Raw genomic sequence first — 26,641 nt, 5'->3', positions numbered from 1 at the left:
GTGGGCGCAAATGTAGATACTTGGTAGATCACAGAAGATATTTAGCTTTGAAAGTAGATCGCAGAATCCAAAAGTCTGCCAACTCCTGTTGTACGATGTCAGTCTACAGAAGACATGCTGGACTACACACAATACCCCAAAGGTGACAGTGAAAGGGAATGATGAGTGAGAGCTGGAGAGATGTGTTGCCCCTCCCTATCCTGACAGTTCTCAATGGCTGTCTGTCAGGACACAGTCCACCATCCCTGCAACGGTGGCCACAATAGCTTGCGTCTCGGCTATTATAGGGGAAAAATATGTTATGGGTGAAAAATAGTTATGCATATATAAAGATTCCAGAGATATTTGACATTATATATAATCTTGTGAGGAAGCATACACTGACTTATGTAATCAGCCAGAAGAGACTGCGAGTAGCTCTTCTAAGCTTAGACTGTACCATCAGAAATATTCTTTCATGGCGACATCTGCTAAATGTTGATATATGTTACTGACATTGATTTGTAAGGCACCAGAGTGCTCCACACTGGTGAAAAGTATTTAAAACAGGACATATATAAACAGAATCATACAAGTTAGACAAAATAAATGCAGACATGAAAATTCAGGTAAGGAAGGACCATGCTCATGGGAGACCATACAATCTAGTGGAAAGTAGGGAACAACTGAGACAATAGAAGCATATAGAGCCAATGGTGGCCTGGGGCAATTGATATGATGTAAGTAGTATAGGAGTAGAAGGGCAGGCTCTGAAAACCAACCACTTTATTAAAGTGTGTTTAAATGTTGGGAGACTATAAGAGAGTCTAATCATCAAGCATGTGAGGGAGTTCCAAAGCTAGGTAGTGGCATGGGAGTAGTCCTGTAGGTGGGAATGTGGGGAGTTATGGGAGACAATGAGACCCAGATCAGATGTACCACTAAGGAGTAGTGAGGTAGAGTGTTTACAGATGTATGCAGGGGTGGTGTTGTTGATGGCTTTGTAGGTGAGGGTGAGTAATTTGAGTAGGATTCCGGAGTATATCAGGAGTAAGTGCAGATTGGAGCAGTTGTAGAAGAACAGCAGGTGAGGAAAATTGGTTGCGTCTCAGCAGTTAGGACTGAATGAAGTGTGACATACGAGTGGGAGGAATGCCAGATAAAAGGAAGTTGCAACAGCCAAGGTAGAAGATGATGACAGAATGGTTAAGAGTTTTGCAAGGCTCTTGGGTACGAAAAAAAATATTCAGACAATATTTCTAAGGTACAGTTGGCAAGACTGTGAGAAAGACAATGAGAAGAGTACAGCAAAGTTCAGATTCAGGGGTGACACTGAGGAAATTGTGGTGCTGACAGTGAAGATGCTGACTATGGGGGCGATTCAATTGTTTATAAGGCGGCTATATTTTCGGGCGCCTGGCAGAGCAATTCAATTGTTGCTTCTGTTAGGGCGCGATAACTGATGCCATTTCTGCTTGCACCTTCAGGAGGGTGAGAGCATAATTGTGCGATAAACCCATGGTTACAGCGCCCAAACATCAGTTTGTGCGTCCTAACCAGGAATTTAGATGGATTTAGCCGTTTTACACAGCTAAACCCAGTCTGAAGATCATGATAATTAATGGGCACCCAGAACAATTGAATTGCAACACTGGGCGCCCATTAATTTTTGCCGCAAAGACAACACTTGAATTGCCCCCTCTGTGAAAAAAAAATTGTATTTTAAATGTATGATCAACTTAAAAATAAATTAACTCATTTGCAACCTGAAAGACATATCACACAAATAAATTTTTACTTGTGCCAAATCATTAATGCACACAATCTACACAGCACTACTGTACAGATTGTATTACCCACACATCTGTACATTACTGACATACACACGTGTTGCTATCACTGGGACACACTCGTATGTACATCACTGATATATACACACTTGCACATACTGTATATCACTGATACCCACATTCAGGTTCTGCGCTACAATTATGTAGCTTTAGGCAGCTGCCTATGGAAATTAGTGGGCGCTGCTGAGGTCACCTACCAAAAGAATGAAGGTCGTCTCAGAATGGAGCTTGGTAATGTATATTAGTTCTGGCTCTTTGGTGAGGAAAAATGATTAGAGTGTGTGGTGGGGGGGGGGTAATAAGTGATGGCAGGGTGAGCGAGTTTGTGTGTGTGTGTGGGGGGGTTAATGAGTGCTCAAAGTGTGAGTGCTAATGAGTGCTGGCAGGGTGAGTGTGCGTGGGTACAGACGAATGACATAAATATGTATTGTGACACTGATGTCTGGCATAATGTATTGGGGGCATAGCTGTATAGCATGTAAATAATTTAGGGGAAAGATGTGTGGCCTAAATATGTATTGGGTCACTGATGCATGCCATAATGTATTAGGGAACAGCTGTATAGCATATAAACAATTTAGGGGAAAGATGTTGGCCTATATATGTATTAGGGGCACAGCTGTGTGGCATATAAAGAATTTGAAGGACTGATGTGTGGCGTATTGTATTAGGGGCACAGCTGTGTGGCACATAAATAATTTGTGGCACATATGTGTCGCATATATATTGGAGACATTGTGTGGCATATTTAAAAATTGGAGGCACAGCTATGTGGCATACAATAAATTTGGGGCACAGCTGTGTGGAATATTATGTATTGGGGCACAGGTATGTAACAAATGAATTGGAGGCATTGATGTGTAGCATAAATATGAATTGGGGATGCAGCGGTGTGGCATATAATGAATTTGTGGCACAGAAGTAACACATATTATGAATTTTGGTGGGTGCTATGAGGCACATTATGATTTTAAAGCTCTGCTGTGTGGCATATTTGGGATACTGTTGTGCGGCATTGTAAATTGGTGGACTCTGATGCATGGCATATTATGACTTGGAGGGAGCAGAATCGATATGGTGAAATGATGATTAGAGCGCCCAGAAACCTTGCGCCATCCTTGCCCACATACTGTGCATCACTGGTAAACACACGTGCACATACTGTACACCATTACACACAGGCTGAGGAGGGCATATTTTCTAATAGATGTAATGCCTTAGGTCTTGCTTACACACTGATAGAAGCCTGATGCTACTTAGTACAGCTGAAAATTAAACCACTTTGAACAGGTTTTCACAGTATATGACTATGAATTACAACCTCCTGCATGCAGCGCTGACAGCTGTGCAGTCATTCCTGAGGGAGCGTTGTAAAAGAAGTGCCCACTGAATCAACTACATACAGAAGAGTTATTTTCAACCTCAACATTCATCACAAAGTGATGCACAAACCTAAAAATTAGCTTGCTTCTTATGGCTGAACGGCCTGGAAGGAATTGCTGGTGCGAGCATGTGTATGTAGTGCTGAAGTGGTTACTATTAAGTATACGGCCGTATGCACAGCAAGCAGAGACACCCACAATGTTGCAGGCCAGTGGTTATCTGTTTAAAGGATTAGGGAGCGATGTAGTATTTGTGTACGCTTCACTGAGGTTGAAAGGTAATTATGGTTTGCGTGGAATTTGCAGCGTTTGAGGTTGAATTCCTCAGAGTATTGTTTGCCTGTCTTCTGATCACTTCGGCTTATGTATCTGAATATGAGAAAGCCGTGCCAAGAAAATACCAGAAATGACTTTGAGAAGAGGCTCTGTGAGCCAGAATCCACATCTGTACACACTTATATCCCTGCTCTTCTCTCCAGTGCTGGGCCCGAGCAAGGAATGTATACACACACAACACGTTACACCTGGCGCTGCAACATACAACATGTGTTACTGCTCCCAGTCAGTCAGATTTACCATCTGGGTCCCATTACTGCAAAGAACACGCTGTGCACACAATGCAGGAAGATGGTAGCCACCACAAAACACTCGCCATATCACTGCCCGCACATAAACTCGCAGGAAACATTTACAGCAGTGCACAGAACGTATTCTCGAAAGCACAGTACCCGTAGTTTGCATATATAACCTAGCAACATACAGAGAGATTACATCCATGTCATGTATTTGCCTTGACTCGATCTGTATCCTTTTCATAGAGCCTGTTCTATCTACCAATGTACAGTATAAAGAGATTTACCTGCTCTTAAGGGAGATGTACTAAGCCTTGGAGAGACATGTACCAACCAAATAGCTCCTAACTGTCACTTTGCTGGTTGGTTGGTACTTTGCCGCTCTACACTTTCCCTCTCTCCAAGGCTTAGTACATTGACCCCCATATGTCTTCCAGTTGCATTTGATATCTATCTCTTTGATATCGACTGCATAGCTAGTCCGTACAATTTATCTCTTCTCTTTCATTTACATACATTAGTAGTAATTTTTATTTTTGCATTACTAGAATGTCTACTGAATCTGTCTCTTCTTTCAGAAATAAGTGACTTTGGGTGATGTGCCAAGAAAAAAAATCAGATTGAAATCAGAACTATTATTGATGAAGCTCTGCAATTCAGTTGTTGGCTTGTGTGTGCAGTCACCTTCCAACCTAACAGGCCCCATGTGGGCCCGTGGGGTCTGGTTAGTCGTTTCATGCTCTCAACAGCTGAATCTGACCAGTGTAACCATCATATTAGCTTGTACGTGATCAACTTAGCAATAAATGTTCACTCGTTGTGCCTCCACATGCACCGTTGTTACATCTTCCACAAGCCACAGCAGCAAACAGAAGAATATAAAAGAGATTAATTTTGTACCTCCTGTTTGCATCTCAGCTGCTGAAGAGCTCAGGGCAGACAATGTAGTTGGAAGTAAAGATTTCCCTGACTAGAACATTGTGAGACCTGACGATTGCGTTACAATTGTATGGAGGAATCTGATCTCATCCTGCACGTGAGGAGGGGGACGTAAGGACTTGGCAGGACACGGTTCTCTAGATGCCATGTATCCTTTCCTGGAAGCCAGACCCTCTACAGCCTTAACCCTTGGAAAGCTGGAATGTGCCAGCACAGCCCAGATTGTGGGAGCAGAACCAGGAGAATAGAAGTTTTTTTTTATTTTCAATAATACACCCCTTTGCCATTATGACAACTGAACTACAAGACTGAGACCCTTCAAACTGTAGAATTTAGTCACAGAGAAGTAGCCCACTTCTCATAGTAAAGAAGATATGGCTGATTACAAGTTTAAACAGAGCGAGAAAAAGGTGGGAAATGCTTACTCTAGAGCCTCTTCATGAAACAAAACTTATAGAAACATGTTAAGCAGCATAGTACATTACAGTGAGATCGGTTGCCATAGAAGCCAAAACACAGTTATATTATGAAAAGCTTTAAAGGATAATTCAAACTTTGGATCTAAAATGTGATAAAAAGGAGGTCTACTGCTCTGCCTTACCAAAACGGTGGGCCCCTCCTCTGGAAACTGGCTGCTCTGAGGGTTTGCTAGGGAGCTGTGACCATCCCCAAGTTAGGCCTCCTTTTGTGAGGAATACATTTAATCAGGGACCTCAACAGTGCAGAAAAGAGTTGGACCCCGACAACTCAGGAAAGAGGGCACAAACAAAAATGGGGCAATCCTTTTTAAAGGTTGCGATCGAAAAGTGGAATTGTACTTTAAGTAAATCATTTTACACCCGTTATGCACAGCAGTGCAGACTTACAGTATCACTGTGGGAAGGGGCTGCTGGCCGTTTTGTTTTGTTTTTTTCCTTACTAATTTAAGCAGTGCACTGTACATGGGGACTGTTTTATTGCAAGAGTAAATGCAATGTATGTCTCTCCACAAATCGAATTCACTTTGCAGATGCAGCTCCTGAGCACAGAGAGGACAGGTGTACAGTGATGTACTCTGGGCCCAACCAAAGTTTTTCTGGTGTGCATCGGGAGTACTTTTTACATCATATCAGCTTAGGTGCTTAGAAAATCCTGAGAGATACATAAATTTATATGGGCATGATCCAATGAAGTCGCAGGTATTTTAGATTTGAAGACTTAATGGGAACATTGTTACAAACAATTAACAAGACATTAATATGAATAGAATACTACAGGGTATGGATGCCATATAAAAGGGGTGTGGTATGTTATGTTTATATAGTTGGCATGTCCACATGCACATTATGCATGTCAACATAACCTTTTTCTATTGATAGAGCCCTAACGGCAGCCTAACCCTGTAATGTCGACACTGATACTGTCGACATTTACCATGTTGATATCGTGAATGCCGACACGTTCACTGCCAACATTTCAATCATGTCGACATTCTGGTGTCAACATAATGACTACATTCCATATAAAACTACCAACAAGTAGAGTGTTGTTTTAAGTAAACTGCAAGGTGACTGCTAATACCGGTAATATTTGTCATCAGAACTAAAGATTATCATCACTATATGTACAGAGTGAAAAGCAGGTAGCACGCAGTGCTATATAGCCGCTAATATTGCATGGCCTCTGGCCCCTACAAAAACCAAATAATAATATGAACAAAGATGACCAAATCAATGTTAGAAAGGTTAGTAAAATATGTGCGTCTGGTCATTGCCAACCTCAACAGCTTCCAGTGAAGTCAAAATAAATTTGCCTGATTAAGTATAAATTTGTTGATTAAGTACCAGACCCTAACTAACCTGGCCACCATATACATGTGTCTCCAGACTGGACAGTCATTATTTTGCTTCCTGTCAAGTGACAGGATCGGCATCTGCGACTGTTATTAGCCAACAGACTATGGGCCTAATTCAGACCCACTCGCGAGCGCTGAGCGTTCGCAAGCGGGACGATGTTGCCCAAGTGCGCATGCGCATGATGGAGGTGGCTCCATCATGCGCATGCGCGAGACCCAAATAACGACGGCCAAGCCGTCATTAAGGGTCTCGCACCAAAGGGGGCGTGCTGTCGATGGTGATTGACAGCACGCCCCCATTTGTGGGCGTGGCTGCCCAGACGGAGGCATTCCCATGGGAACGCCTACCGTCTGGGGCCGGCCCCACTGACATCACTAGTGATGTCAGTGGGAGTGCTTTTGGCTCTGATAGAGCCAAAAGCACTCCAGGGCTTGCGGCAGCGAGACCCTACCGCAAGGGTCTCGTCGCAAGCCCGATGATCGCGATGGTCTTGACCATCGCGACCATCTTTTTTGGCCGTTCGCTATAGCTGTGGGTGGTCACCCACAGCTATGCGAGCAGCCAGGAGGCCGCTCCAAAATGAAGGAGGGACGGCCCTGATTCAGAGCGAGCGCTCTGTCAGAGCGTCCGGCTCTGAATCAGGGCCTATGTCAGGAAGTCTGCATTGTATTGGAAAAATGTTCCCCCTTAATCACAGCTTTAGCTGACATATGCTGGTTCAGATATGTTCCTAAAATGTTTACATATATGTTTATGAATGTATTTAGTAGAAATAGTATGTAACTGCATTATTTATTATTTTATATAAAAAGTTGAAACATCATTTGTTTATTCCTTAGGAAGTTCCATATAAGTTATAAAATAAGTGTAAGAGTGGCGGACATATGGAATGTGGTTGAGTAAGATAAATGATGTTTGAGCATGTACAGTATGTGTGAGCATGTGCAAGAGTGGTGGATATATGACGTGCACACAAGTAATGGAGTTTCAGTGGGTGTGTGGAGTAGTGGACATAGTTTGTGTGTTCAAATAACGGAGTTGTGGGGTGTGTAAGAATGGTGGACATACATTGTGTGAAGTAAAGTTGTAATGGGATGCGTTCAGCATGCCGGCGCTCGGGATACCGACGCTTACATTACCGACGACGGTCACAATCCCGGCGCCAGCATCCCAACCGTCGGTAAGTAGCGGGGATTGGGGGGGAGGGTTAGGCACCAGGGAGAGGTTTAGGCTTAGGCACTAAGGGGGGAGGGTTAGGTTTAGGGTGCGGGGAGGGGGAGGTTAGGTAGAGGCACTAGGGGGAAGGTTAGGGTTAGGCACCAAAGAGGGAGGGTTAAGGTTAGAGTAGGGAGAGGGTTAGCATACCGACCAACAAGTGTCGGTATGTTAACCCTGTCGGGATCCCGGCGTCGGAATTTTGACCGCCAGGATCCCAACTGTCGGTATTTCATACCGATCCCAGTTGCAATATATAAGTGTGTGTAAGAGTGGTGGATAGCAGTGTCTGTGTGTATGAAGGGTATTGGAATGGCTGTATGTGTGCAAGCGTGGTGGACACACAGTGTTATCATGTTGAACATTTGAGGTGTGTAGTGGGGTAGTTGAGGTCCTTATATATACATGTGTGTAAGAATGGTGAGCATACAGTGTGTATACATGGAAAGCAGATATTTTTTGAGAGTGTCAACATTGTTAAATACATAATGTGTGTAACTGTAGTAGAAATGTGGTGTAAATAAGTGCTGATTTAAGAGTGGTGGGCAGATGTTGTGTGAGTATACTCAGGAATAGTGGTGTGTATCTGCAAGAGCAAACATACAGTGAACGAATGTGTGAAAAGTAGGGGCGTCGTATGTGTGTAAGTTGTGTTGTGTGTATATATATATATATATATATATATATATATGTAAACATGTTGAACACAGCATGTCCAAGTGTGTTTGCAAGAGCAGTGGAGATGTGGTGTATATAAGTGTGGTGGACATATAGTAAGTGAGTAAGAGCAGAGGAGATGTGGTGTATAGAAATGTGGTGGACATATAGTAAGTGAGTAAGAGCAGATGAGATGTGGTGTATAGAAATGTGGTGGACATATAGTAGGTGAGTAAGAGCAGTGGAGATGTGGTATATATAAGTGTGGTGGACATATAGTAGGTGAGTAAGAGCAGAGGAGATGTGGTGTATAGAAATGTGGTGGGCATATAGTAGGTGAGTAAGAGCAGAGGAGATGTGGTGTATATAAGTGTGGTGGACATATAGTAGGTGAGTAAGAGCAGAGGAGATGTGGTGTATATAAGTGTGGTGGACATATAGTAGGTGAGCAAGAGTAGTGGAATTGCGGTGTATAGAAGTGTGGTGGGCATATAGTAGGTGAGTAAGAGTAGTGGAATTGCAAAGTGGGAAAGGTGAACTTTTGGTGCCTGTGTGTTTAAGAGTAGAGTGTATATGTATGCAAGAGTGGTTAACATACAACATGTGTGGAAGAGCAGTTGGATGTAGATTTGCAAGTGTATATAAAAATAGTGGAGTTGTGGTGTAGATGTATAAAGCAGTGAAAAGCATGGAGAAATGTGCCAGTGGAGAAGTTGCCCATGGCTACCAATCAGCTTTTAAGTTTGAATTTATCAAGCACATTCTATGAAATAATAAGTAGGAGCTGATAGGTTGCCATGGGTAACTTCTCCACTCTTTTCACTGCTTCATACATCTACCGCCAATTTTGAAGGAGAAAGAAAATAGTGGAGTTGCAAGTTGCGGTATGAACAGTATGTGTGTAAGAGGGCTGGACATGGCGTGTGGTTGTGTAAACTTAGTGGAGCTGCTATTTATATATGTGTAAGAGTGGAAGAAATTATGATTAAGGAATGTACACAGGAAAAAGTCCAACAAAAGTATTTATTTGTACAGAATAAGGCAGCACAAAATTTAAGGGACTGCCCGGTCCTCATAGAATGGCAATTATAAACTAAAGCAGGCTCAAAAATATTGTTGACTGTGCCTGCAGATAATTGGTGTACACTGGGTGTGCAAGAGTTGTGAAGCTGCATATGTAGGAGTGGTGGAAACACGAGCTCTTTGTGTATGATTAATGGAATTACAGGGGTTGATTCTGAGTCTCACGCAGAGTGGCTGTGGCTGCGGGCGACCATGGAAACCAGATTTACCTAAAGCTAATGCTAGAATACGTTCAACTAATCCGGGCTTCATTCATGTGCAGGTAGAAACACATGAGCCAGACTGATATTACGTTGGTCGCCGCAAGTTCATCATTAGTATCTGTACTTGCACCAGCCCTATGCTAGGTGCAAGAGATCCGTTAGTAACAGGCTCCCCTAGCTCGTACGCACAACCCAGCATCACACAGAGCTTTTGATGCATGTCTATAACACTCCCATAAGTCAGGGTGGTTATGTGCGATCGCATTGTCACTGCCCAGTTCCTGACCTGAAATGCTCCATTTCACGGAAAGAGATCTGGCTAAGTTCTGTCGGACTCAGAAAAGGATAAAAAATAGGCAGAAATGTGTAAATTTGCTTCTGCACATGCGCTATATGCAAAAACTCGCCATTTGCATCCGTGCTAAGAGATCCATCCGACTCAGAGTCAGGCCCACAGTGTGTATATTTGTGTAAGACTAGTGGAATAGCAACTTTTGACCCCATATATAATATTGGCTTTTCTGTATAATTGTTTACTACATTTACTTGAAAATTCAATAAAAATATATTTTGAAAAAAAGAAAAAGAACAGTGGAATTGTAGTGTGTGTATATTTTAGCATGGTGGCAATGCAGCTAGTGTGTGCAACAGTGGTGGATATATGGGGAGTGTGTGTGTCTGTGTGTAAGAGTGGTGGATATATGGGGAGTGTGTGTGTCTGTGTATAAGAGTGGTGGATATATGGGGATTTTGTGTATGTGGGTGTAAGAGTGGTGAATGTATGGGGAGTGTGTAAGTGTGTGTGTGTGCGCAAGAGTGGTGGATAAATGGGGAGTGTGTGTGTGTAAAAGTGGTAGATATATGGGGAGAGAGTGTGTTTGTATGTGCGAGAGTGCAATGGTGCGTACACACTGGGCGATATTACTGAGTGATTGCACGATTACGACATCGCAATCATGCAATCACTCAGTAATCGTGCATTATAATGACGTTAACGACTAGCGATGCGCGCTCCCACTGGTCGTTTCCGACATTGTCCATCGCCTGAACATGCAGCACAATCTGTCGATAACGACAGATTGTGCATGATCAGTGATGAGGGAGGGAGCCTACACTGAATGACTGATCGTTCAGTGTAGGCACTACAGGGGATCAGGAACGATGGTACGATTACGATGTCGTAATCGCGCTGTCTTTCCTGATTACCCAGTGTGTACGCACCTTGAGAGTGGTAAATATATGGGGAGTGTGTGTGTGTGTGTGTAAGAGTGGTGGATAAATGGTGTGTGTGTGTGTGTGTGTGTGTGTGTGTGTGTGTGTGTGTGTGTGTGTGTGTGTGTGTGTGTAAAAGTGGTGGATATATGGGGAGTGTATGTGTGTGTGTAAGAATGGTGGATATATGGGGAGAGTGTGCAATGTATGTGGGGATTGTGTGTTTTCAATGTATAAGAGTTGTGAATACAGTATATGGGGAGTGTGGGTGAGTGTGCAAGAGTGGTGGATATATGGGGTAGGGAATACGTGTGTGTAAGAGTGGTGGATATATGGGGAATACATGTGTAAGAGTGGTGGATATATGGGGAGTGCGTGTGTGAGTGTAAGAGTGGTGAATATATGGGGAGTGCGTGTGTGAGTGTAAGAGTGGGGGATATATGGGGATTTTATGTGTGTGTGTGAGTAAGAGTGGTGAATGTATGGGGAGGGTGTGTGTGTAAGAGTGGTGGATAAATGGGGAGGGTGTGTGTAAAAGTGGTGGATATATGGGGAGTGTATGTGTGTGTGCTTAAGAGTGGTGGATAAATGGGGAGTGTGGACCTCATTCAGAGCCGGACGCCATTTGCGCTTGCTCGTTCAGAAAAAAGGGGTGGCTATTCAAATGAACCGTTCGCTCTTTGCGGTCTGTTCACGCCTCTAGGTCTGAACGAGCGAACAAAACATGCGGTCGTTTTTTGGAAAACTACGCCCCCTGGCCGCTCGCATCCTACGTCATGTCCGCTATTTATTAGATTAATCGAGTACATCGACCAGCGTATGAACTGCTCGCTATTCTTGTGGTTGGTTTTTCCTACCGCAATCTTGCGAGCAGTTCTGACTATAAAATAACCCAGTGACGTGGTCAATGACGCTGCTGTATTAATTATGCACACCCTTAAAACGCCCGTTTTGACCTTTAAGCACCTGCGTTCGGATCTCCACTCCCCGTTTTCAAGCACCTTCCCCTGTTACCACCCACATACGCCTCCTCCTGTCACTCAAAATAGCAGGCATTCGCTATTTAGCAAACAAACGATTTTCGGCTGCACTGACTGGTTCGCGCATGCGTATTACGATCCGTACGCATGCGCAGTTGGGCAAAAATCGCTCGGAACGAATCAGGCCCTGTGTGTGTAAAAGTGGTGGATATATGGGGAGTGTATGTGTGTGTGCGTAAGAGTGGTGGATAAATGGGGAGTATGTGTGTAAAAGTGGTGGATATATGGGGAGTGAATGTGTGTGTGTGTTTAAGTGTGGAGTGTGGGTGAGTGTGTAAGAGTAGTTGATATAAAGGGAGTATGTGTGTGTAAGAGTGGTGGATAAATGGGGAGTGTGTGTGTGTAAAAGTGGTGGATATATAGGGAGAGTGTGTGCAATGTATGTGGGGATTGCATGTTTTCAATGTATAAGAGTTATGAATATATGGGGAGTGTGGGTAAGTGTTTAAGAGTGGTGGATATATGGGGAGTATGTGTGTGTAAGAGTGGTGTATACAGTGCATCCGGAAAGTATTCACAGCGCTTCACTTTTTCCACATTTTGTTATGTTACAGCCTTATTCCAAAATGGAATAAATACATTTTTGTCCTCAAAATTCTACACACAACACCCCATAATGACAAAGTGTAAAAAGTTTTTTTGAGATTTTTGCAAATTTAATAAAAAAAAAAAAATGTATGTGTAAGAGTGGTAGATATATGGGAGTGTGTGAGTGTAATAGTGGTGGATATATGGGGATTTTGTGTGTTTAAGAGTGGTGGGTATTCCGACACGATTTTGGCAATACAGGTATAAGCACTAGATTTAAAGTATCAAATAAGGAGAGTTATGGTAAAACTTACCTTTATTAACTCTCTTTCTTCAAAGTCCATAGGGTCCACAAGGAGACAATGGGGTGTAGGTGGGACCTGGAGGACAGGGCACCAACAGCAAAGCTTTTCGATCTCAAGATACTCCGGGCCTTCCCCCTATATCCTGCCCACAATCTGAGGGCAACTCAGTTTTGTTAACAAGCCCAAGGCAGGAGCAGGAGAGGAGAGAAGGAAGACTGGTACACTGAAGAATCACACTCACACACAGAGAAGGAAACAAGTGACCAAGGGAAGAAACCCATAGAAGCCAGGTGCGTCAGGGCGGGTGTCCTGTGGACCCTATGGACTTCAAAGAAAGAGTTAGCAAAGGTTTTACCATAACTCTCCTTTTCTTCTTCAGGGTCCATAGGGCTGCACAGGGAGACAATTGGGATGTCCCAAAGCAGTTGTTCAAGGGCGGGAACGCTCCTGAGCTGATAGGAGAACCCTACACCCGAAGGAAGCATCCTGAGAGGCAAATGTATCAAAGGCATAAAACCTATGAAAGGTGTGGACAGAAGACCAGGCGGCCGCCTTGCAATAGCTGTTCAGCTGAGGCGCCATGCTGAGCTGCCCACGAGGGACCCACAGAGCGAGTAGAATGAGCAGATACTGTTGCTGGCACAGGAAGGCCGGACTGCGTGTAAGCCTGTGATAGTCATGCGAATCCATCTGGCCAGAGTCTGTTTGTTAGCTGGCCATCCCTTCTTGTGGAATCCATATAGGACGAAGAGGGAGTCTTATTTCCTGATGGAAGTAGTACGGGTCCACATAGATCTTCAGAGCACGGACCACATCCAAAGAGGCCTCACCTGCCGAGAGGCAAGGTGGTTGAAAGGCCGGGATCACAATTTCCTCATTTAGGTGGAAACTAGAAACCTCCTTGGGAAGGAAGCCCGGGCGTGTTCTAAGAACAGCCCTGTGCCGATGAAAGCTTAAAAAGGGGGAGCGACATTAAAGCGCCTCTAAATCCAATACCCTATGGGCAGATGTGATAGCCAGAAGAGACAGAGTCTTCGCAGTGAGCCACTTGACATCCACTGTTTCCAGTGGTTCAAATGGAGTTTCCTGAAGCGCTTGGAGAACCACTGCCAAATCCCATGGAGCCACAGGAGAGACAAAGGGAGGCTGCATACATTGAAAACCTTGCAAGAAGATGCGAAAATCTGGTATAGGAGCAAGTCTTTACTGAAACCAGATGGACAAAGCAGACACCTGTACCTTCAGAGATGCTAGGCGGAGGCCTAGATCCAATCCAGCCTGAAGAAAGGCAAGAATTCTAGACACCTTAAAAACTTGAGGGTCATAGTTTCTTGGAGCACACCACTGGAAATATGTATGCCATATTCTGTGATAAATCCTGGCTGAGGCCGGTTTATGGGCCTGAGCATGATCTGGACCACAGAGCTGGAAAATCCCTTATCCGTTAGGAGGGATGTCTCAAGAGCCAAGCCGTTAAAGACAGTCGGGCTAGGTCTGGATGTAGACATGGACTCTGAGATAACAGGTCTACTCGTAGAGGAAATTGAAGAGGAACATATATGGAGAGACTTTGAAGATCAGAGTACCAATGGTGTCTGGGCCAAGCCGGAGCTATCAACAGGACTGTGTCCCCTTCCTGCTTGAACTTTCGAAGAACTCGAGGAAGCAGGGATATTGGTGGAAAGAGATATGCCAACTGGAAGGTCCATTTCATGGACAATGCGTCCAAGAAGGCTGCGTCGGGGTCCCTTGTCCTGATTCCATATACTGGAAGTTTGGTGTTGTGTCTTGAGGCCATGAAATCCACATCCGACAGATCCCATTTGTCCACCAGGAGCTGAAAGACTTCTGGATGTAGAGACCACTCTCCTGCAAGCACGTTGTGACGGCTGAGGAAAACGGCTTCCCAATTGAGAACTCCCGGGATGAATACTGTGGAGATGGCGTTCAGTCCATGTGAGAATGTGGGACACTTCTGCCATTGCTGCCCGACTTCGAGTGCCTCCTTGGTGATTAAGGTAGGCCACTGCCGTGGCGTTGTCGTACTGCACTTGTACTGGCCTGCCCTGAAGAATATCCTGAGCCAGAGTGAGAGCTCTGTAGATGGCTCGAAGTTCCAAGACACTGATTGGTAACCCTGCCTCGATTGGGGTCCAGCGGTCACTGCGCCCCACCCTCTGAGGCTTGCGTCCATGGTGAGGAGAGCCCAGTCCAGGATCCAAATGGGGCGACCCTTGTCTAAATGTAATGTCTATAGCCACCAGGCTATGGTCAGGCAAACCACCGGAAGGGGGGCACATCGTCTGGGATCAAAGTAGATGGGGTAGCCCGTTCCACCTGGAGAGAATCAGGTGTTGTAGGGGCCTGGAGTGAAACTGAGCGAACTCCACAAGGTCGAAGGTGGACACCATTGATCCCAATGTCTGCATTGCAGCGTGAATTAATACTCAGTGACTGTGGAGCAGTCTGCGCACTCGGTGTTGTATTAATGAGATCTTGTATGTTGTTAGGAAGATTCTCTGAACCTGAAAATCCAAGAGGGCTCCTAAATATACCATTCTTTGAGAAGGTGTCAGGGAAGACTTTTTCCAGTTGATCAGCCAACAGTGCGTTTGTAGGAAGGCAACTGTTACCTGCATATGGCGGTGAAGAATATCTGGGGAGCTCCGGTCCTTCCCCCTATGGCCAACAGCAAGAGGTTGTCTAAGTACAGGAGCGATCTGATCTCTCGATGACGAAGATAGACCGCCATAACTGCCATGATTTTGGTAAAGACCCGAGGGGCCGCTGAGAGGCCAAAGAGTAGAGTCTGAAATTGGTAATGCTGCTGCAGGATAGCAAACCAGAGATATTGTTGATGAGAAGGCGCTATAGGTACATGTAGGTAAGCGTCCTGAATGTCTAGAGACACCATAAAATCCCCAGGCTCTATTAGCTAGGATAATACACCAGCGAGTTTCCATATGAAACCTGGGCACCCTGAAAAACTTGTTTAGAGATTTGAGGTTGAAAATTGGCCAATGAGACCCTTTGGGCTTCTGAACCAGGAAAAGGGTAGAATAATAGTCCTTGCCTTGTTGTGAGGAGGGGACCGGAATTATTACTGTTGAATTCAGTAAGGACCCAAGCAGCAGGGCCTTGCTTGGGGCTAATGGATATCAGTCCTGTGCAAAAGAACTGCTGGTGGGGTTGCCTTAGGAAGGATAGGGCATATCCGTGGGAGACCACTTCCCTAACCCAGGGGTCTGATGTGGTCTGACACCAAAGCTGGGCGAATTGGGAGCCCCCAGGGAGAGGCCTGCCCCGCCAGGCTGCAGGCCTGTCCTCAGACATTGCAGGTGGACGTCTAGAAGCTCAGGCTTGTTTGGCCCTAGGCTTGGAGGCTTTGACGGATACCTGCTGCCATGGAAAGGACTGACCCTTAACTTTTCCTTGAGGGCAAAAGGAACGAAAGGATGACGTCCGAGAAGTTGTATTATATGCAGTGGGAAGGAACGCTGTCTTGGAAGCTGCCAAAGTGGTCACAATTTTATCTAATTCTGGACCAAATAGGATATCTCCAGAATAAGGAAGAGACTCCAGAGCCCTTTTTGAGTCTGAATCTGGTTTCCAGGCATGGAGCCAAACAATACGGCTGGCCACTACTGAAGTGGCAGATATCCTCGGGGCCAGGAAAGCTGTATCCATAGCTGCTTCTCCCAAGTAGGAGGCTGCATCTCTAATGTGAGATATGTAGGATAGTTGTTCCCTTGAAGCAACAAGGGAAAATGTCTCTTCTAGGGCCTCTGCCAAACTCTCAATGGGCTAGATGTACGAAGCCCAGAAGCGGTATCAGCGCACGTTATGTGCGCTGATACCGCTTCTCCCCGATGTATGTTCGGGGTCTGGGCGGTAATTGACAGGAGCGCTATGCGCCCCTGTCATTATTGGCGCTGCTATCTACAAGATAACAGCGCCGATAGCCTGGGCCATGTACGAACGGTCATAACGTCTGACCGTTCGGCCAGCTGTAGCTGTCGTTATCGACAGCTACAGCCTGGCGCTAGCCTATCCCCACAGCAGAGACAGCGCTGTCCCTGCTGCGGCGGCTGCCGGCTCCACGCGGGGATCTCGCGATACTTGCGAGATCCCGCGCATGCTCAGTGGAGCCGGCAGGGAAGAGACACAGCGCATCAGCACTAGGCTGATGCGCTGTTGTCTCTAGCGGGTAGCGCCGGAGGGGTGAGTTAACGCTCCCCCTCTCCGGCCGATGAGATGTTTATACATCTCATCGGTAGTGCTTCCTGCTTCGCCCCGGTAAAGAGGCGAAGCGGGAAGTGTTATAGCAGCACGTTAAGTGCCGCTATAATACATCTACCCCAATGGCTTTTGCCATCCAAGGCCATAGCCCTAGCAGGACGAGTAATAGCTCCTGTAAGAGAGTATATGGATTTGCGACAAGCTTCTATACGTCTATCTGTAGTCTCCTTTAATCAGTGGCTGGAAGAGGGTAAAAGGAACTTAAACATTTTAGAATTTGAAACCTTTTACCGGGCATATTCCATGCTTCGCTCATGTGATCAGATAGCTGGTCAGAGTGAGGAAACTCTGGTAAAACTACCTTTTGTCGTTTAAAAAGTGGTTGCCTTTTCTTAGGAGCGGGTTCTTCCTCTTCTATTTGTAAAATAGATTTTACAGCTCACACAAGAGCAGGTATATTTAATTTAGAGGGTGGCTCCTCGTCTCCTGAGATGGAGTCAGAGTGAGAGAGGTCTGCGTCTTCTGCCTCCCCAGATGATATATCAGAATCAGATAACTGGGTGGATTGGGAAGATAATGCAGCACGTTTAGTAGGTAAAGGCTTTTCCTTTTGCAGCATTTGCTGAAAAACTGTAGTGGTATTAGCCAAACTCTGTAATAAGGTAGACAGTACGTCTATCCATGGGGAAGAAAAAAGTTTGCAAGGGAGTACCTGCTGTGGCCATCCCACAGGGGAGGCGACCACAGGGACTGCTAAGTGGTCCGCAATCTTTGACAGCACCTGAAAAAAGGCAGCCCAGGGTGGGTCATGAGTAGGAGACCCCGGGGCCGAGGGGCCTGAGGCTGTGTAACAATTCGTACAAAGACCATCCTGAATGAGGTCCTTTGGGGCTAAGCCCGCTGAGCAGGACCTACAAGACACCAGAGTAGGAGCATCAGCATCAGCCTGCTTGTTATTCTTTCCTCTGCCAGACATAGTCACAAGAATAATACATACACAGTATGATACAGTGCAGTGAACACCCTGCAGTATGTGCAGGGCTGCCATCAGAAATCATGGGGCCCGGGACTACCAAAATAGGCAGGCCCCCCCCCCCTTTCTAGCCTATGTCCTCCTTTCCACCCCCTTGTCTTTCCAGCGTGTCCCCCTTTCCACCCCCTTGTCTTACCTTTTGCATGATTCTCTGTTAGCTGGTCCGGCGGGTCTCAGTCCCACGCGGCCGGCGGCTCCTCTCTTCGGCAGGGAGCGCGACGTGACGTCACAAGGTCAGCGTCGCGCTCCCAGCAGTCCTTTTAGGTAGGAGAAACTGTGTCACAGCAGAAACTCCTGCTGCGCCGCCGAGCTCTCTATGGTCTTGCTCGGCAGCGCAGTGGCAATTCCTGCTATGACACAGTAAATAATGGTAACGGGTGTGCGGCGTGGGGTGGCTGGCGGCGATACTAGTAGCGGGCAGGGCCTCCAGAGTGTCCGGCTGCTGCCATGGCTTATGCAGCGTCAGGGTTAGGCACAGGCAGGCCCCCAGAGTGACTGCACGGCGGCGGCTGTGTTAGGGGCGGAGCGGGAGGACTTACATGAGCTTGTACTGCGGCAAGAGGTAGGAGCGGACGGGCCCCCCGAGTGTCCGGGCCCGGGACTCCAGTCCCGGCAGTCCCCCCCTGATGGCGGCCCTGAGTATGTGTAATATGGCACAGTGTAGTGTGCAACCACGCTATATAATATGTGATAGCCCTCACAATTATATAGGAGATGTGAGGTACAATAAACCCCCTATACCTTAATATGTCAGGGTAAATTAGAATAAAGGGAAAGGTATAAGCTGGACAGTATAGAAAGTAGAGATCAGCGCTAGCACAAGTCACATACAAACGCAGAAAAAAATACTATATATCTGCGATTTGCACTACAATCAACTACACAGACCACAGTGGCTGGTAGGACATAGCGCTGAATAACCCGGCCCGTGGGAGAGGTATACAGGGAGACTGGACACAGCGTTCCCGAAGACCTGTGAAGCAGAACATGGCTGCCGCGTGTCTCTGAGGGGGCAGAGGGTGAGGGAGGAGCAGCTTAGGGAACAGCTAGACCGCAGTGGAATGGTGCTCTGAGCTAGGGGAGGGGCTGCAGGGAGAGCGCCTTCTCCCCGTGCTGACGTTAACCACCGGGTCCCCTGGCCTCTAAATATGCCCCGCGCCAGTATATTAAAGCTTCGGTGGTCTAGTGTAGTCGTGGGCGCACCAGTGTCCACATCAGCGCCTCCGATCCGTCTCCTGAGACCGGAGCTTAGACTGCGTAAAGACGCAGGCCCCCGCAAGCAGGGGTCCGCCTTACCTGTCCCCTGGATTCCGGGCTGCAGTCTGGGGTCCGGGAAGCCTGCTAGCTAGTCCCACTCAGAGTACCTAGCCGGGGCTTGGTGTCACGGCGCCGCGAAGGGGTGATGGAGCAGCAGCGCAGATGTCCAAAGGACAGTCTTTTTCTGCTGCTCAGTAGTCAAAACACTAGAAATAAACACAAGCTTGGGCTGCTTGAAGCAGTCCACTGTTAAAAATGGTGATCCAGCTCCTGTCGGACACCAACAAAACTGAATTGCCTCAGACTGTGGGCGAGGAATAGGAGGAAGGACTGGAGCATCCCGGGATTGAAAAGCTTAGCTGTTGGTGTCCGGTCCTCCAGGTTTACCTACACCCCATTGTCTCCCTGTGGAGTCCCATGGACTCTGAAGAAGAAAGTTTGGTTTTGCCTTAAAACTAATTGTCCTTTTAAATATAGTGACTATATTGCCAGGATTGCTTTGGGACCTGTAAATAAGGGGCTATTTGGGCCATGGTTGTATGTATATGAGTGGTGGACATATGATGTGTGTGTGTGTGTGCTAAGAGTACATAGGTGTGATTCAGAGTAGTAGAGTTGTATATGTGTGTCTTTAATAGTGGTGGTTATATGCTGTGTGTGGATGTAGTAGACTTGTGGTGTGGGTGTGTGTACGACGAGTGGCGTTCAGTGGTGGACATATGTTATGTGGTGGTTGGGCACGGAATCCCAGCGGTCAGAATGCTGAAAGCGGCATCCTGACAGTCAGAATCCCGTCCCCATTACTTAAGTGTCCTAACCCTCCCCTTAACCCATCTTTCCCACAGCCTAACCTTCCCCCCCTGCAGCCTAACGCTAACCACTCCCTGCAGCCTAACATTTAACCCTCCCACCTTGGAGCTGAACCCTAACCCCCCCCCCCTCCTCCCGCAGCCTAACCCTAATACTTACCATCGGGATGCTGGCGCCGGTATTCTAACCCCGGCATCTCAACTGCTGTGATGGTAACTACATCTCGTTATGTGGATGTAAGCAAGAGTAATGAAGTCGCAGTGTATTTGCGTGTGTAATAGTAGTGTATAGTAGTGTATACAGTATACACTTTGTGTGCAAGAGTACTGTGTTACAGAGTATTAGACATACGTTTTGTGTTTATTTGAAGCAAAGAAAATATTATCCACTGAACTTTCCAGCAGGTGGAACTATTACAGGAATACACATAGCTGTGTGTAGGTGTATTAGTCCATCTTCATTTTCAGATCAGGCACCTGTGAAAGTAATCCGTACAGTGGTTAATAAAGCTGCCTGCAGGTGACCCCCACAATGAGAGGCCAGCTCTGGCTTCATAGAGAGGTTAATATGGCTCCATCTGGCTGCTGACTGATAAGAGCTGTGGAGAACACACTTTATGCTTCTTTTATATGGAAATCTGATTTGAGGAAGCAATAAACTGGAGAACTGCTACAAAATGCCCCAAAAGCTGGACTATGAAATCAGCGGAACAGACTACCAATATTATGAAGAAATGGATGATATTTAAACTCCACTAATGTCATTCACTTACTTTGGAAAGAGAATAGAGTTGCATTTACATTCTAATTGACTCTGTCCCCTCGCCATAGGAAAACAAAATGTGAAAAAAACATATCTTCTTTCGGTCACCATAGCATATGCTGAATAATTATTCTGTACATTATAAACTACCCACCAACATCCAGATATGTGTGAGAACCCAGCAAGGACTGTTCTTAGTGTCAAATCATGAGTCATACAGATAAAAAATGAAAAATACTATGCTTATTTTACACTGACTTATGTTGTAAAACATTTAGGATTTTCTATATCCACATACCTCCTAAAATGACCCATTCCAGGAGGGACAAAATGCTCTGTTCCTGGACTTCCCTCAAAATGTATGATTGCTATCACCTCTATGGAACTAGTTAATTGATAAGAAAGGTAATTTCACAGAGGTGATGGCAATCATAAATTAATACTGAAGTCCAGGAGCAGAGTATTTTGTCCTTCCTGGAACGGGTTATGTTGTGAGGTATGTATCCACATAAATCACATTCTAACAGAAAATTCAACTCCCCCATAGTACCCTCCCCAATAAGAAGCTCTATCCTTCTTTGCATGGATACTGTTTTTCAAAATCGTATTCACGTGCATTTATCATATTTGATACCAACTAGGCCTTTCAGTATTAATTTCTACAATAACAGGCCTTGCGGGTCAAAGTCTCACTCAAAACTACAGCTGCCAGGATGTCTGATGATGTCACAGAGTAATACCAGACATGTTTCACCAGCACTGACTGCCCTAAGCCATGATGAATGAGGATGAGAGCTGTTGGCGAGGCAAACCATACACTGTACACAGTGTGCGAGCATACAATGAGATTTTTAGGTGGCTGAAAAGGGACATAACTGTAATTTTAGAAGACTGTAGTAGCCAAAGGAAAGAAGTCTTATAGCAAATTATATTGGGTAATGTTTACAATTCAAAAAATTGCATGAGAATATATAATACAGTAGATATATTAATCAAAAGTGGGTTTTGACCTTATATTTCCTGTTTTAATTCTACTAGCTGTTTAACTACAGGTGGCTACTAAGATAGGGTTTTGTAGGGTGGAAAGCTTATCAATACAGGAACAGAGGCGATTGTTAAAGTGATTAGGAAGAAGGGATGCTATCGAAAAAGGTTTTTGAAAGAGAGGATCATCAATAAAGAGAGAAGGAAGTAGGCAACTGAGAAAGTATTGAGGGTAGAGGAGACTGATAAAGTGTCAAGAGAAGAGGCTACTGGGAAAGTCCTAAAAGTAGGATATTGAGATTAATGATCAGGATGGAAAGCAATTGAAAATGCGTGGAAGAGGTGCTATGGTGAAAGTACTTAGGAAGGGAATATATTGAGCAAGTGCTCAGGAAAAAAGCTACAGTACAGGTTGAGTCTCCCATATCCAAAATGCTTGTGGCCAGAGGTATTCTGAATAACGGAATATTCTGTATTTTGGAATATTTGCATACCATAATGAGATATTTTAGGAATGGGACCCCAATATACACACAGAATGCATTTATGCGTTATATACACCTTATACACACAGCCTGCATGTAATTGTATACAATATTTTCAATAATTTTGTGGCTCAAGCAAAGTTTGTGTACAGAAATGAAATTCATTTATGTTTCATATACGCCTTATACACACAGCCTGAAGGTCATTTTATACAATATATGTAATCATTTGTGCCTTAGACAAAGTTTGTGTACATTGAACCATCAAAAATCAAAGGTTTTATTATCTCAGTCATGCCAAAATTATTCTGTATTTCGCAATATTCCGTATTTCGGAATATTTGGATATGGGAGACTCAACCTGTATTAGTAAAGAAATCAGGAAGGGTTACTATTATACAATCCCAATAGGGCAAGTAGAAGGTTCTTAGGTTTGTTTCTACATAAGTTTAGGCAAATGTCTAGGGTTACAGGATGTTATATTGTATATTCATTTGTAATTCAATGTGGATAAAGATCCTTTTACACTTATTACTTGGACTAAGTGTGCATGACAGAAACCATTTATATACAGCTTTCCTTTGTTGCTTCCTATCTATATGCAGCTGAATGTGTGGTCACCAGTGGACGGGTGCACTGTTCCGGATACAAGGAAATTGGTTGACGATGTCTTACCTTCTTTAGAGCTTCCTGGGTTTCAGCAGCATGTGTTCTTTGCAGCTCTAATCGCATAGCTTCTGCCTCTGCTCTCAGTTTGCTCATTGCCATTTGATGTTCTTGGACAGTTTTTTGTTTCTCTTCATCCCTCAGATGTCCCAGCTCCACCAACTGCTGCTTGCGCTGAGAGTTGACTTGTATCAGCTCTTCTTTCAAACTGTATACTTGGGCCTGCAGTTCAGAGATGCTCTGCATGAAGAAAAGTATTTCCAATGAATTATCAGAAGAACTGTACCTGATGGACAGCAATGGATACTTGTCTCACAATATATCTTGAAAGTCACATTTCTATCCCTACACAGATGTAAGTTTTATTAAGGGATCAATAAATGAATTGACTGCAAAGCTCAGAAGATGAAATTACATAAATGCTGCTTTCTCTTTACAGAATCCACTGTTCAATTAGGACAATAATTTGGAAGTTTAAGAATTAGACAATATTTATTTATAACAAGTTACTTATATAGAACCATTATATCACACAGCAATAAACAAACAATATTTTTTCATCAATTCCTGCCCCACTGGAGTTTATACTTTTATTTCTATTCCATACAAACACACATACTAGTGTTCATTTTAATCAGAATTCAGTTAACCTACCAGTATGTTTTTAGACTGTGGGAGGAAACCCAAGCTAACATGGTGAGGACATACAAACACCACAAATATACAGATCCTGGTTGCAGTCAAAACCATGTCTCCAGCACTGCAAGGCAACAATTCCAACCACTGTGTCACTGATGTAATTTCCACCCTAATGTTCAGTAAAATTGTTTTGTACAAGTTATTCCACACAGAAACTCTTCTCTGTATATTTGTATATATATTTCCTATTAATAAGTGCCAGCTGGTATGGTTATAAAATATCCCCAGTAATTTCACAATACAGGTACCTGCCACTATTCAACGTATCAATACAGATTGTACAGCAATAGATTCAGAAGCATATTAGACATGAGCCAAATACAAAACAAGCAATGTTTTGTTGCCTTGGAAGAATGAATTTAGTTTGATGGATATACAGTTGTGGGTGTATTCGCTAAACCTATGGGGATGGTATGCAGTCGGGAAGCCGGCGGACCTAATCCCGACAGCCGGCTTCCCAACTGCTTAATCCCAGCTAGGGTTAAATGACATATGTTTGATATTGCACCATTTTGAATTAATAAATGTGAATGTTTTTTTAATGCACAACCCTGGCTCATATTATATATACAGAACGAGGGCAGCGCAAATCCATATATTTTCAATCTTGTTGCAAAATTGCCTGCTCTCTCGGAGAGCACACACACACACACACACACACACACACACACACACACACGTCAAATAGTGTTTTTTCTTGCTCTTCAATGCCAGAAATTAAAAAAAAATTAAAATTACGATTCATACTGTTGATTTTTAGGCGTATGGCAGAGCTGGAAAAATACCAGGAGACAATGAACCTAAAAACAGTTGTGGTTCCTTTTTTATTTACTTATATAGGGTATATTACACCCATTACGCAGTGTATGCATTTTGCAGTAATGAATGGGATAGAGAGCTTACTAGACATCTGTGGTTCTGAATCTCAGTGCAGCACGATGTATACTACATACATGACGACATCTCAGAGGATTGTACAGGTGGAACATACAGATCAGTCTTGTACAGTGCATCTAGAAAGTATTCACAGCGTTTCACTTTTTCCACATTTTGTTATGTTACAGCCTTATTCCAAAATGGAATAAATTCATTTTTGTCCTCAAAATTCTACACATAATACTCCATAATGACGTGTAAAATTTTCTTTTACGATTTTCGTAAATGTAATTAAAAAAACAACTAAGAAATCACATGTACATAAGTATTCACAGACTTTGCTCAATACTTTGTTGATACACCTTTGGCAGCAATTACAGCCTCAAGTCTATTTGAATATGATGCCACAAGCTTGGCACACCTATCTTTGGGCAGTTTTGCCCATTCCTCTTTGCAGCACCTCTCAAGCTCCATCAGGTTGGATGGGAAGCGTCGGTGCACAGCCATTTTCAGATCTCTCCAGAGATGTTCAATTGGATTCAAGTCTGGGCTCTGGCTGGGCCACTCAAGGACATTCACAGAGTTGTCCTGCAGCTACTCCTTTGATATCTTGGCTGTTTGCTTAGGGTAGTTGTCCTGCTGAAAGATGAACCGTCGCCCTAGTCAGGTCAAAAGCGCTCTGGAGCAGGTTTTCATCCAGGATGTCTCTGTACATTGCTGCATTCATCTTTCCCTCTATCCTGACTAGGCTCCCAGTTCCTGCCGCTGAAAAACATCCCCACAGCATGATGCTGCCACCACCATGCTTCACTGTAGGGATGGTATTGGCCTGGTGATGAGCGGTGCCCGGTTTCCTCCAAACATAACGCCTGGCATTCACGCCAAAGAGTTCAATCTTTGTCTCATCAGACCAGAGAGTCCTTCAGGTGCATTTTGGCAAACTCCAGGTGGGCTGCCATGTGCTTTTTACTAAGGAGTGGCTTCCGTCAATTGCTGCAGAGATGGCTGTCCTTCTGGAAGGTTCTCCTTTCCCCACAGAGGAATGCTGTAGCTCTGACAGAGTGACCAAGGGCCCTAGTCACCTCCCTGACTAGGGCCCTTCTCCCCCAATCGCTCAGTTTAGATGGTCGACCAACTCTAGGAAGAGTCCTGGTGATTCCGAACTTCTTCTATTTACGAATGATGGAGGCCACTGTGTTCATTGGGACCTTCAAAGCAGCAGATATTTTTCTGTACCCTTCCCCAGATTTGTGCCTCGAGACAATCCTGTCTCAGAGGTCTACAGACAATTCCTTGGAGTTCATGCTTGGTTTGTGCTCTGACATGCACTGTCAAGTGTGGGACCTTATATAGACAGGTTTATGCCTTTCAAAATCATGTCCAATCAACTGATTGTTACCACAGGTGGACTCCAATTAAGCTGTAGGAACATCTCAAGGATGATCACTGGAAACAGGATGCACCTTAGCTCAATTTTGAGCTTCATGGCAAAGGCTGTGAATACTTATGTACATGTGATTTCTTAGTGTTTTTTTTTTTAATTAAATTAGCAAAAATCTAGAAAAAACTTTTTACACGTTGTCATTATGGGGTACTGTGTGTAAAATTTTGAGGACAAAAATGAATTTATTCCATTTTGGAATAAGGCTGTAACATAACAAAATGTGGAAAAAGTGAAGCGTTGTGAATACTTTCCGGATGCACTGTATGTATACTGCCAGCTTTACATGGCACAAACCCTTCAGAGCCAGTGTCCATACAGCTCATCTGCATTCATAATGAGAGCCTCAATCAATACCTTCACATAAACAGCCTGAGGGTGATTTGTGCACAACAGAGGTACATTCTCTGAGAGCTAAGATCAGTTCTATCATAATCAGGCTGAAATGACAAACAAACACTGCTGTGTTTTTGTGTTACTCTTGCCCATTTAATTGAAGAAAATGCTACAGAATAATATTAGCAGGGTTGGCATTCCCAATTGGGACCCTGAATAATTCACACCATATAACTAGGTTGTGAAAAGGGGC

General features: G+C 44.6%; 1 protein-coding gene across 3 annotated transcripts in view; it reads right to left on the bottom strand.

Annotated features, from left to right (window-relative positions):
- CEP112 (centrosomal protein 112) overlaps positions 1 to 26,641 on the bottom strand; it is a 561,355-nt gene that overhangs the window by 157,257 nt on the left and 377,457 nt on the right. For all 3 annotated transcript variants that reach the window (XM_088467969.1, XM_088467982.1, XM_088467976.1), the window contains exon 21: positions 23,046 to 23,276. In XM_088467969.1, coding sequence (XP_088324095.1) covers positions 23,046 to 23,276 — 231 coding nt within the window. The remainder of the gene's footprint in view (positions 1 to 23,045; positions 23,277 to 26,641) is intronic.

Source organism: Taudactylus pleione, unplaced genomic scaffold, assembly GCF_031769625.1.
Source record: "Taudactylus pleione unplaced genomic scaffold, aTauple2 ptg000012l, whole genome shotgun sequence".
In the NCBI taxonomy this organism is placed as follows: Eukaryota; Metazoa; Chordata; class Amphibia; order Anura; family Myobatrachidae; genus Taudactylus; species Taudactylus pleione.
The sequence above is the reverse complement of the archived record's forward strand: the minus strand, read 5'-3'. Positions and strand labels throughout refer to the sequence as shown.